At 34.2% G+C, this 12,278-nt stretch overlaps 1 protein-coding gene across 1 annotated transcript; it reads right to left on the reverse strand.

Annotated features, from left to right (window-relative positions):
- Positions 1 to 5,162: 5,162 nt before the first annotated feature.
- LOC148873466 (polygalacturonase-like) lies at positions 5,163 to 7,971 on the reverse strand. Its single transcript, XM_088941227.1, has 4 exons — positions 7,345 to 7,971; positions 6,201 to 6,490; positions 5,880 to 6,108; positions 5,163 to 5,690 (listed from the first exon to the last, which is right to left on the reverse strand). Exons 1-4 carry the CDS (start codon positions 7,777 to 7,779, stop codon positions 5,472 to 5,474), a joined length of 1,173 nt encoding a protein of 390 aa, XP_088797353.1. The 5' UTR covers positions 7,780 to 7,971; the 3' UTR covers positions 5,163 to 5,471.
- Positions 7,972 to 12,278: the final 4,307 nt, after the last annotated feature.

Here is a 12,278-nt window from a genome sequence, read left to right on the forward strand (position 1 = left end):
TACTGCATCTTCTTGGGTCTTAGAAATTTATTAGACTAAAACTCAGCTTCAATAGATTTCTTTCAATGTATTTTTAGGGCAATTAGTAAGCGGTTTTTCGCACATAGTAATTCTAGATAATAATAATGAATAAAAAAAATTTATATAAATATTTTTTTTTTTTTTGTTTTTATATGCTTTTTGTTTTTTTATTATTAATCAAATGTATATTACAAAATCCAAATTTGATAATATAAACACCTCATCTAAATATATGATAATCAGATCGAATTGTAAAGTTTCAAATTCATTGACAAGTCTAACTACTTGGTTTGATTCTTTTTTTTTATAATATTTTATCTTTTTGGTATATTTTCTGTTCATTTATCAAAAATGTAAGATTTAAATAGAGGGAATTGAATGAGGTGATCAAAAGTACTACTTCAATTTACAATTTAAACCTCACAATTAAATATGGACTAAAATAAAAAAAAAAGAGTATTTTAGTCAAAAGAAAATTTCACAATCATATTTATATTTTTAATAGTAATGTAAAAATAGAATTATAGATGTGTTCAATTTTTTTATATTTTCTTTTTATTCTTGTGTAAAAAATAATTCCAATATGTCACACTTACTTTTATTTTAATATGATAATTAATTAATGTTATACATGTGCCTAAATGTTTTTTTTTTTGCAGCATTTATGTATTTTTATGTTTTATTTATTTATGACATTAAATGTTAATACATTTGACACAAAAGTTGAACTATTGATCCTTGACAAATAGTAAAATAATTTCATTTTTTGTCAGTTCTAAAGTATGCATTTCATTTCATTTTGATTAATAATATCATAAATGTGCCAAAATTTTCTATATTTTTTATTTTAAAAATTTTATTACCTAACTATGACTTTATAGGTTTATCCATTTGATTTGAATGGTTGAGTTGCTTAGCCATCACTTGGATAAAGAATGTTTTTGTTTTTTAGGCAATTTCAAATATATATGGGTTTATATTGTTAAAAATATTGACATAGATCTAATTAGTAAATTTATTGATAAAAAATAAATTAAGTATGAGATTTAATAACAAAATATGGGATTTAATATTTTTAAGTATAAGGCTTAATGAAAGGGGATTAAATGAGGTGAAAAGTAATAATTGAAGTTATATTTTCAACCCTTATAATTAGAGATGTAATAAATAGACAAATATGGACATTTTAGTAACCATAAAAAATTGACATTAAATCTGTAATAAAATGATTTTCATACCCTTTATCAAATAAAGAAATGGAGGGTAATTTTAGTCCACACTCTACATCCATACTTTTATTTATAGTATAGATCTTTTTCTTTTGTTCATTTACTAGAAAAATGTAAGATTTAAATAGAGAGAATTGAATGAGATGAAAAGTAGTAGTTCAATTTACAATTTAAACCTTACAATTAAATAGGAATTAAATTAAAAAATGAGTATTTTAGTCAACATCTAAAAAATCGAACCAGGCTGGACGGTTGAATGAACCACTATTTTATAAAAAGACGTTGAAATGGTTAGAGAACTGCTGCTCTAGACAATTTAACTATTAAAATCTTTGACCCAATTAATGGTTCTTGGTTTAATTTCAAATTAATTCCAAAGTTTTTATTTATTTTATAATAGAAATTCGAAAATAAAAAATGATAAAAGAAACTTTCATATCTCAAAGTCTTGCTCGATTATTTTCAATAGCTAAAATTAGTTAGGGTTTTTAATTATTCCATTTTGATTTTGAGTTTTCTCATTTGTGTGATTCTTTTGAAGTTGTAACAAAAAAATTGCAACTCTAATGAAGAAATTGAAAATTTGATGCAAAAGACGAGAGATAAAACACCGATCTTATATTAAAATTTGATATACACCAATGAATCAAATGATCTGGGATTTGAGAGAGATTTAGAGAGATGAGAGAGATGTAAGAAGAAGGAAAATGGTGTTGTAGCGATAGTTGAACTGCTAGCTCAGAAACCGGAAGCCAAAGCAATTTCGTTTTTGGACCAGTTTTTAAAAATTGATTTGAGTTAAAAGAAAATTTCACAATCTTATTTATATTTTTAATAGAAGTATAAATATTGAATTATAGATGTGTTCAATTTTGTTTTGTATTTGTTTTATACTTATATGTAAAAATAATTTAAATATGTCACACATACTTTTTGTTTAATATGATAATTAATTAATATTATACATGTGTCGGAATGTTTTTTTGCAACATTTATATATATTTTTTATTTTTTTATTTTTATATTTTATTAATAAAGGTTGATTTTTTTTTTTATTTTTGCCGAATACTTAAAATAAATTTATTTTTGGTTAGTTCTAAAGTATGAAAGTATGCATTTCATTTTCATTATCAATTAAAATAATTATTTTTGTTACACTTATTTTTTTTAATTTGATTAATAAATGTATCATAAATGTGTAATTTTTTATACATTTTTTAATTTTCTATTTTTATTCATATTTTAAAAAAATTATCACCTAACTATGACTCCATAGGTTTATTAATTTGATTCCAATGGTTGAATTGCTTAGCCATCACTTAGATAAAGAATGCTTTTTTTTTAGCCAGTTTGAAAATATATGATTTTATATTGTTAAAAATATTAAAATAGATCTGGTTACTACCATTTATTGGTGAAAAATAATTTAAATATTGGATTTAATAAGAGAAAATGGGAGTTAATACCTTTAAGTATAAGACTTAATGAGAGAGGATTAAATAAGGTGGAAAGTAATATAATTGAATTTACATTCTCAACCCTTACAATTAGAAAAGGATTAAATACACAAATATGACCATTATAATAGTCATTAAAACTGATATTAAAACTATAATAAAATGAATTTTACCATTTTTCAAATAAAGAAATAAATAACAGTTTTAGTCAGAAAAAAATTTCATACTACATTCACACTTTTATATATAGTATAGATTAATTGTAAAGAAACAAGGCATTATTGAATCTCCAAAAGCTCAAAAACTAAACAGATCCAAGGGTTCTTCACCCACATAAATCATGCTTTTTGGGGAGCGACTCCCAAGAATGTGGGCCTCACATAGTCATCAAGTTAATTTCTTCGGTTTATGCTATTGAATACGATTCGATTCTCAATTCATTAGCAAAAGATGAGACCTACAGTATAAAGTCAGTGTTTTTTTCCTCTTTTTCAAAACCTTCAATATGTAGGTTCTGGGTTTGGAGAACAGACTTTTGTTGACAATAAAAGATTCTGATCTCAGGGATGCTGCTACCACCAGTGAAGAACAATATTAACGGATGTTAATGTATGTTCCTTATTTTAAGATGTCCATGTTTTGGGCATACTGTCACTTTGCTTGCAGGCATGTTACATGCAAAGGAAATCCAAAGTAGAGAGAGAGAGAGAGAGAGAAAGAGTATGGGTAAAGCCTCGCCGTGATTCTAGGAAGGACACTTCACTTCTACAGTAGTAACAGATGAATTAAGTCTTAGTAATTCTTATGGTCTAGGAGATACTGTTCTATAGCATCTCTTAAACACCTGAATCCCCAAAACCACTCTCACAAAAAAAAAAAAAAAAGAAGAAGCACAAAAGCTAGCTTTGTTAGGCTAATAGCCGTACGTCCCTACTATTGTCTTTAATTCCTTTCTTGTGGATTTGTTTGAGTCCATTTTCTTGTGGAATTTAATTGTACAAATTCTGATGTGAATTGATGGCAACTTATAGGGAGCAGAAGCTAATAGTCAGATCTGACCTTAATTTTGGTTAACAATTGGAGGGGATTTTGACCCATGCTATGAAATTCAGCCGTAAATGCAGCTGAGTGCAAAGAATAATTAAAAAGAGTAGAAAGTGAGAATTATCTTTGGTCAATTACTTCACATGAACCAACTAACCTACAATAACGGCATTCCTTTGCTTGTGGGTTCAACCTAAATTTTCACATGGGGTGGGGATTCTTAATTACTGCAGTGCCGATTAAGCCTATAAATCAAGTGGGATGCAAAAATCAATCCACTGATCTAGGCCGCCCTAGAGTGCTAAATTCAAACTCCACAATCTAGGCCATGGATGTGGTACTCCAGTCACCAGTCATCAGTGTCAATCTAATAACCCTTCCTTTCTCTGTATTCCAGGTCCAAAATGCAGGCTAAGGAAGCTCCATCTATATGATTGATGAGATATTCAAAGTTCCATAAGGTTGTCGAGCCTCAAACTTTCTCATCAATCATAGAGGCAAAAGGCCTTATATATCCAAACAATTCTATGTTCAGCGTGAACTAAAGATGAGGGTATACATGTCATACTAGATTTAGTAGCTTGGTATAAGCTGTTTGATTTCTGAACCATGCCAATTTCAGCAATACAGCTGGTTTGTGATGAAGGGGTGTTGTTGGAAATGCTGTGAGTCTGACTGGCTGACTGCTCAAGGCCCTGGAGCTTGCTAAATTGGAAAACAGGAGAACTGGGTTATAGTTCTTGTTTTGTCTGATGCTAAGACCATTAAGAAATTTTTGGATTCTGGATCACCAGAACTGCCTTGGAATGTTTACAGTTTCTTGGATAATATTCTGAACCTTAAAACTTACTTGAGTCCACAAGTTGGCTCAGTTGGTTAAGTCTTGTAATGTGGATATGGTTAAGTGGGACAGCCCCCCTTCTTGTATAGAACTCTTGGTTTCTTCTTTCTGTTAATAGACTTATTTTGTCTTATCAAAAAAAAAAAGAAAAGGAAAATAAAATAAAATGGGACTAAAAGAAATTACTTGAGCAAAGAAAAAGGATGAGGTTTGTTTCATCACTTTTCTTTTTCTATAAATTTTACATTTTTACTAACCCCGAAATTGTATGGTCCCTAGATAAAGAATATATATAAATCTGGACCATATGGATTTAGATTACTAGGAGGTTAAAACTTTCTAGACTAGAAAGGACAGAACATGTTATCAAGGATACAGGACAATTTTTTTCAGGAACTGATAAGACTTTGTAAGGTTGACAAGGGGGACTTTGTCATCATGTTTTATTGTTTTTAAAAATTTCCTCCAATGACATTGACAGAAGAACCAAAAACTAAAATATATAGTAGATTCCTCTCAATTATCACAATAAAAAAAAACTAAAAAGAAAACAAAAAAAAATCCAGATTATAGTAATAAGGAGAGTTGTAAATATTTTCCTTAACCATTAAATAAACATTCTAATTCTCATTTGGTAGTACAAGAATGAAGAACAAATATTTTATCTACTACACTGCTATTTGTAGAAACCTCCTTACAGTTCATCATGTTTATAGGTGAAGCTTAACGAATATAATACAAGGAAAAGAATAGGAACTGCTACAATTGGACTTAAGGGTCCATGTGCCATCCCCTAATTCATGCCATATACCTATTTATGTATGTGTACGTATACGTATGTATATATACTTGGGGTATTTTTGTATTTTCCCCAATAGTCTATAGACAGCTTGTTGGTTCAACGACACCAGAAGCTTTTCCTCCTGCATTGTTACAAGATGATTTGGCAGCTTGATTTACATAGGTGAGCTTTACATCTTCCATCGTGATCCCTGTACATGGGTTCTTTGGGCTGCAGTTGAATTTCACAGCTACTTGTGTTGTTGATGTTCCTTGGATGTTCTTGTATGTCACCTCACTGATTTTTATGCCTGACATCTGTAATCAATATGGTTGGTAGTGTCATATAAATAATATTGATTTAAAATAAGCATTTAAATAATATAATTTTGAAAACCCATATTATCTTCTAATATAGATAATAAAATAATGGACCCGGAAGCCCATTTATGGGCCCAACTCCTTTTGGAGAGTATTTTTACCAAAAATACCCTTATAACATTGTACCTGATGTGGGCAATTTTCACCATGAGGGCAGTAATTTTGGTCGATTATGATGGGGTTTTGCACATTCTTCATAATGGCGTCTTCAAAAAGGACCCCTCTTACGAATCCATTACTGGGCCTTGCCCATGTTTTAATCCTCAGCCCATTTTCAGTACCAGACAATGTCACAGTTTTAACTGTCACGTTCTGGACGCCTGCTTCTTTGAGCCCCTTGCCAAGGCTTCCAATGCTGCAGCAAGGGAATCCCCACACAAACATCAGAACCCTATATTCCTACATAACGATGAATCATGCATAGTAGTTTAAATACATTGATCTCACCTGATGCCATGCCCTGGTCCACATGCGATGTTTTCTATCCACAAGTCGGTAGTACCAGGGCCAATGGAGATGCAGTCGTCGCCGGTCTTGATGTTAGAGCTCAGGATCGTGACGGTCGATGATGATTCTACATGAATTCCGTCGGTGTTCGGACTGTTCCCTGAGGCTGAGATCTTCACGCCTCGCACAATGACATTCTGGCAAGCGTCTATAACAATGTGGAATAACTGACTATTTATCGATGATAATCCATTGATCATAATGTTCTTCGAGTTTGTAAAGGTCAGAGACTGCACTCACAAGCATAGAAGAGGAAAGAGATGTCAATATGTATGTTTGGGAATTTGGTGTGTTGTGGGCTTCATGCATGGTCCAGAATTTAGAGGTCAGTTAAACATTTTCTTGTTATTCTTATCATGTTTTCTGAGGAAAAGGTTCTGCTAGAATAAGTCCAAATAACTCAAGACTCTTCTACATGGTCATTGATTGGACCATGGTTTTGAAAACCAGATGGACTGGATGGTCGGATCGGTTGACTCAGGAACCGGTCATGGCTTTGAATTCGGTTTTGGACCCCCTAAACCTTTCAAACCATGGATTAGACCCAGAAAGCCTAATTAGCCACCCTCATCCAGATTATATAGTTACTTCTTTAAAGGATTTCTTTAATTAAACAAACTGGGATTCTAAAAGAAAGTAAACAAACTAAAATACAGCGTGAATGGACTAATTTCCTTTTTCATTCCCGTTAAATATGTGAATGGACTTTAGTAAGGTGCTGGATTCATGGCTGGATCAATGAACTAACGTGTCACACAGGGAGAGCCCTGTTGACAGCCCAGTCAGTCTAACGTGGACAACCAAAGTTTCTCACTCCAAGCAGGATAATTTTAGGTGGGGTCGCTAAGAGAAGGAAGCTAACTGAGCCCATGAAGCTATCACTTCATTGTTCACTCTTCTTTCAGAAAATACCGAAGAATATTTTCGGGAAAACTTGGAATCAAGCATACACGATAGCAAGGAAAACTTATTAGGACAATTAATGCCTGGCATTGATCAAATGACCCCAGATGTAATAGTGGAATTGCAGTACCTTGGGGTTTCAGACTTTCGATCAGTCAGTTGTTAGCTATTATCAACTTACCCTAGCTCCGATCGGGCAACTCTTCCCGGCAGCCTTGCAAGCCCACAGGGCAGATCCTTGCCCATCAAGGGTCCCTCCGTAGATTGAAACACCATTGACGCCCCGGAAGGAAAGCCAGTAACCGGAGCTACCAAGGACACGGTAGTCGGAGGGGGCTACGAGTGTCCCGTCCAAACGTATTGTGATGTCGTTGTTCTTGCATTGGCCGCTGAACACTGCATGATTGAGTAAGTATCTCCCCGGTGGGACATAGATCATGGCGGAACTGACCGAACCGCAAGCCCCAGCCCATGCTTTGAGGAATGCAGGAGTTGAGTCAGTTTTGCCATCGGCTTTGGCTCCAAAGCTGGCTACATTGTAAGTTGCAGCCTCCGATGTTGAGTAGATGAATACGTAGAGAAGTGAGAGAAGAAAAGCAATGGTGGGCTTCGACATTTTGATTGAGAGAGAGGAAGGGGATGAGTCGAACTATGTGAGAGGAGGAGATTATCAGAAAGTCGACCCAAATTAATGATCGATCGAGAAACTTTGGATGATTTCTTAAAGCTGTGTATAGGAGAGAGAGATGGGAGAAAGTTAGAGAGCGTTGGGCTATTTATAAGATTTACCAAGGGGTTGGAGATGGGCACAAGCCAAAGCAAATTGGGTGGATTTCATTCATCTTACGCATAGTAAATAGTTCATCAGTAAGAACATGTGCTCCATTGTGTAGGCCATTTGTTTTCTTCTTGGTGAATGGTGTCCCACAGGATCTAGGATTAATATTATTATGTGGGCTGATATGATAATGGCGTGTGGGATTTATCAGACAACCGAACCCACGCAATATTGCTAAAAGAAGAAATTAGAGGAGATCTCAAACTCTTAATCCTCGAAGCTCATCATCAATAGGTGGTGGCATGTGCCAAGCAGCCTACAAATCGTCTCATCACTTCTCCAGCAAAAGAAATTAAAGGGAGGAGTATTCATGTAATGTTCTATATGAGGTCTGTTTGTTTGTTAGGAAAATGTTCGTTGTTGTTGTTTCACCACAAACCTTAGGTGGAGGGGCGGCCACCTGCAATTTTATCAACTGATATCAAAGAGAGAATAAATAGAAACAGGGGAATATGTAGCGTAGCCCACTTTGCCCTGACCCGGCAAACAACAAACCATCCCCTTACTATTCCAAGCCCACACATGCAAAAACAGGATAAACCAAACAGCTCGACCATTGCAGAACCTCATTAATTGTAGCCGAAGGGAGATCACATCGATCTTCAGAGGACTATTAACTAAGAAAACAAATGGGGTTCTAGCAAATCTTTTGTTGAATATGTCATGTAACTTGGAAAAATACAAACTTTGAATTTTAACAGCCCGTTTAATAGCAAAATAACATTTAGGCCCCATTTGGTTTGCAGGAATAGGGGTTTGGAATCAGAATTGGAATGGACTATTCCAGTTCCAATTGTTTGGTTGGGCAGAATCGGAATCCCATTTTCATTCGTGTTGGAATAATATTCCCCCATTTAAAGTAATGACCATTCACTGCCTTTCATTTGAGAATAAAATTTTATTCCTATTAATTTTAATTCCCATTCTCATTCCTATCTGAATCAATTATGTGAATAGACCATTCTAATTCTAATTCGGCTGAAAATCAAATGAATCCTTAATTTGAAAATAGAAATTAGAGAAATTTTTTAAGACTTAATTAGAGCGTTTTCTTCACCTGCAATGCACGACATGGGTTGTTGACGGAAGTATGTGACAAGTGAAAAGGATAGTGGAGAAGAATAAACAGTGGCAAGGGACCAAGAACCACTTTCGGCCCATTATTGGCCACTCTAGTTAGAACTGCTTGGAGAAAGAAAGAGAGGGCTTGGAATTTTTTAGTTCAAATAACAAAGAAGATTAATAAAAAAAAAAAAAACAAAGGAACAAAAACCGGATTCGGGGCTTGCACGAATGTGCAGCAGGGAGACGTGTCTCTATTAAACATGGGCTGTGATTGGATCATAACTTAATTATTGCTTTTTGAGCTTATTCAATAAAAAGTTATTGCTTTTTGGTGCATGGGATCATCTTGGGTTGGGGGGCCACAGCCCGCAAGCCTCAAGCCATAGGATGGGCAATTGCAGTGTGGACCCATGCCATATAGGTGATGGCTAAACAAAATATTAGCATAATTATATCAAATTATTGAGAGAATGAATTTTTGTCATCTAGTATATTTATTGCTCTAACCTTTCGAAGAGTCCAACTAAAATACCATCCAAGAATTATTCTTTTGTATCTTTCCAAAATACTCTATCAAGTGCAAGGTACTAACTTGCTTATTGGCAAGGTTTTTAAAACCGGATCGAACCGAATGGTTGGACCGGAAAAACAGGGATTCGGTTTGGTGATCGATTTTGTTTTTTTTTTTCAAAATTGGATTTTTGTCAAAAACTGTTGATTTGGTCAATAAACCATTAGTCTAGGCAATTGAATTGTTTAAATCATTTAACGGTTTTGACTGTTTTTTATTTTTTTATTTTTTTTTATTTTTATTGTCAAAAATTGCTGACCGTTCAATTTAAACAATTAGAGCTTTCAACCCGAAAACTGGACCCTTGATCGGTTCGTTGTCCAGGCCAATTTTGAAAACCTTACCTATTGGTAAAGTCTTCAGCTGGTTGTTGCTAAGACTTGAGTATGAATCCCACCTGTGTAGCCTCATGGAGGGAAAAAAATCGACCACCCGAATTGAAAAAATCTATAATGCTATAAAAGACATACATGAAATGGGAAAGGCTTTGATCAATTTAAACCCCATGAAGTTTTATGAATACCCACCTCATAGTCGGACCCATATATAACACATAGTAGGAAACTGCTCCATGAGAAAGAGAGAGAGAGAGAGGTGCAAGGCAAGGCATCGTGGGCATGTGTGATTACAGGACTAAGAATTGCGACCTTTAGATTTAGCCATTTAGTGTGTCTGAGTAGGGATGTAGAGCCGTTTTAGGCTTCAATAACATGTAGCCATACAGTAATCCCATATGTACACTTTTTTTGGGTAAATTGCTGAAACTTTTCTTGAAGTTTTGGAGCATTGTTAAAATCTCCTCTCAAGTTTAGTAATTGCAATCACCTCTCCTGAACTTTATGACACAGTTGCAAATAGACCCTTTCTATTAGAATCCTCTAAAAACAGGCAGAAAAATGTCCAAAATGCCCGTGCAATTACTACTGAAATTGGTTTTTACAGAAAAACAATACAAACTTTATGAAAAACAACCAAAGAGAATTTAAAGTTGCTACTTTACCTTTTTGAGTGATTGATCTGAAGGACAAATGTAAAAAATAAATCAATTTCAAAAAAGAGTTTAAAAGGGTTTGGGGTATGATTTATATGTAGAGAAAACTTGAAAAAAAAATTGATCAAAGCAATCGCATGGGTATTTTAGACATTTTCATGCCTCCTTTTAGATTATTAATTCTAAGAGAGGGTGTCTAATTGCAATTATGTCTTAAAGTTCATGGGAGGCAGTTGCAATTACCAAGTTTTAGGTGCATTAATATATAATATTTAGGGTAATCTTAATTCAAAATTTAATCTTATTTCTATTTATTCATGAACACAATTTAATCTTTATTATTATTTTATTATTATTATTATATGTAATTAGGCTCTATTTTTGTTTTCTATGTTGACCAAAAAGGAAACCCTGGATTTTGAATTAATCGATGTGATAGGTAGAGAGAGATATAGGAGATAATCAGGATTGATGTTGAGTTGATGAGCAATGCACGTCCCTTGTTTTAAGGTGCCCTTGCTCTGATCCTAGTTATTCTTTGCTTGTGGATATATAAAATTAATGTTTCAAGTTTGATTTGATGAGCAGAACCCTGTTCACACAACAATATAAAACTTGTTAATTAATAAAGGCAAAGAAAAAACAGTAAGCAGTAAGTAAAAATCATGTATGTAAGATGTCTAACATCTGGACTCAACAAACACCATTCCTAGCTTAATTAGCCTAGCCTAATTAATAGCGTTCCATATACGTACAAAGTTAGCATTCTTCCTTCCATAATGATCGAACTTGTGAAGGGAGGAGAGGAGTAGAGGTAAATTATTTTGTGGCCAAGCCTTTGAACTCTGAACTCAAATTTGTGGTCATGGTGATCAGCAAGGCAAAAGGAGAGTGTTTGGTCATGGGATGTTGACACCCATACATTGCATGCTGACTGTTTGAAGTCAATTTCTTTCACATGGGAAAAGACCAGGATGCGTACTTGTTCCGTTGTCTTTAATTAATTCAACCACAGTAACGGTTTTCCTCCCTTGATTGCGTTTCAAGCTAAATGGCCACATGGGGTTAGTACTAAGTGTTTTAATCAAATAGAAAAGCAACAGTTTCACAGACTTCTAATAAACCCTGTGGCCGCCTCCCATTCACACACATTGAATTCAAATTCCTAATACTGATCGCTGATCGCTGATCGAACCCGTCTAAGTGGACTGCCAAGCCATTAAAACAGTGATAGAATGTGTTAAGAGCAGAGTGAGAGCAGCCTGTCTTACAGTCTTAGTCAAAGGAAAGACCCAGCCCATGGGCCGAAAGGTTCAGTCCAAGCCTTATCTTAAAGATTCTATTCGTTTTAAGGGATGACAATTAATTTCAATCCCTATATTTGTATTGTATGTCTTATGTCCCACGGTACGTTAAGTTATCGGAGAGTGTCAGTTACCGAGGTACCTGCTACCCTCCTGGGAGGTGGGTAATTTATCCACACTCCGATAATGTGCTCTCCCTCCTGCTTCTCTTTTTATCTAGGTAACGTGTATTGTATAAGAAAGTCGGAACCTTATTTATGTGGGTACCCAGATAAACGTATTTATCCAGGTACGTGAAAATGAATGGGGCCTAAGATATTTTTCAAAATCAGACCCATCAACCCTG

Source organism: Nelumbo lutea, chromosome 1 (assembly GCF_056320005.1).
Source record: "Nelumbo lutea isolate HS-2025 chromosome 1, American lotus-T2T, whole genome shotgun sequence".
In the NCBI taxonomy this organism is placed as follows: domain Eukaryota; kingdom Viridiplantae; phylum Streptophyta; class Magnoliopsida; order Proteales; family Nelumbonaceae; genus Nelumbo; species Nelumbo lutea.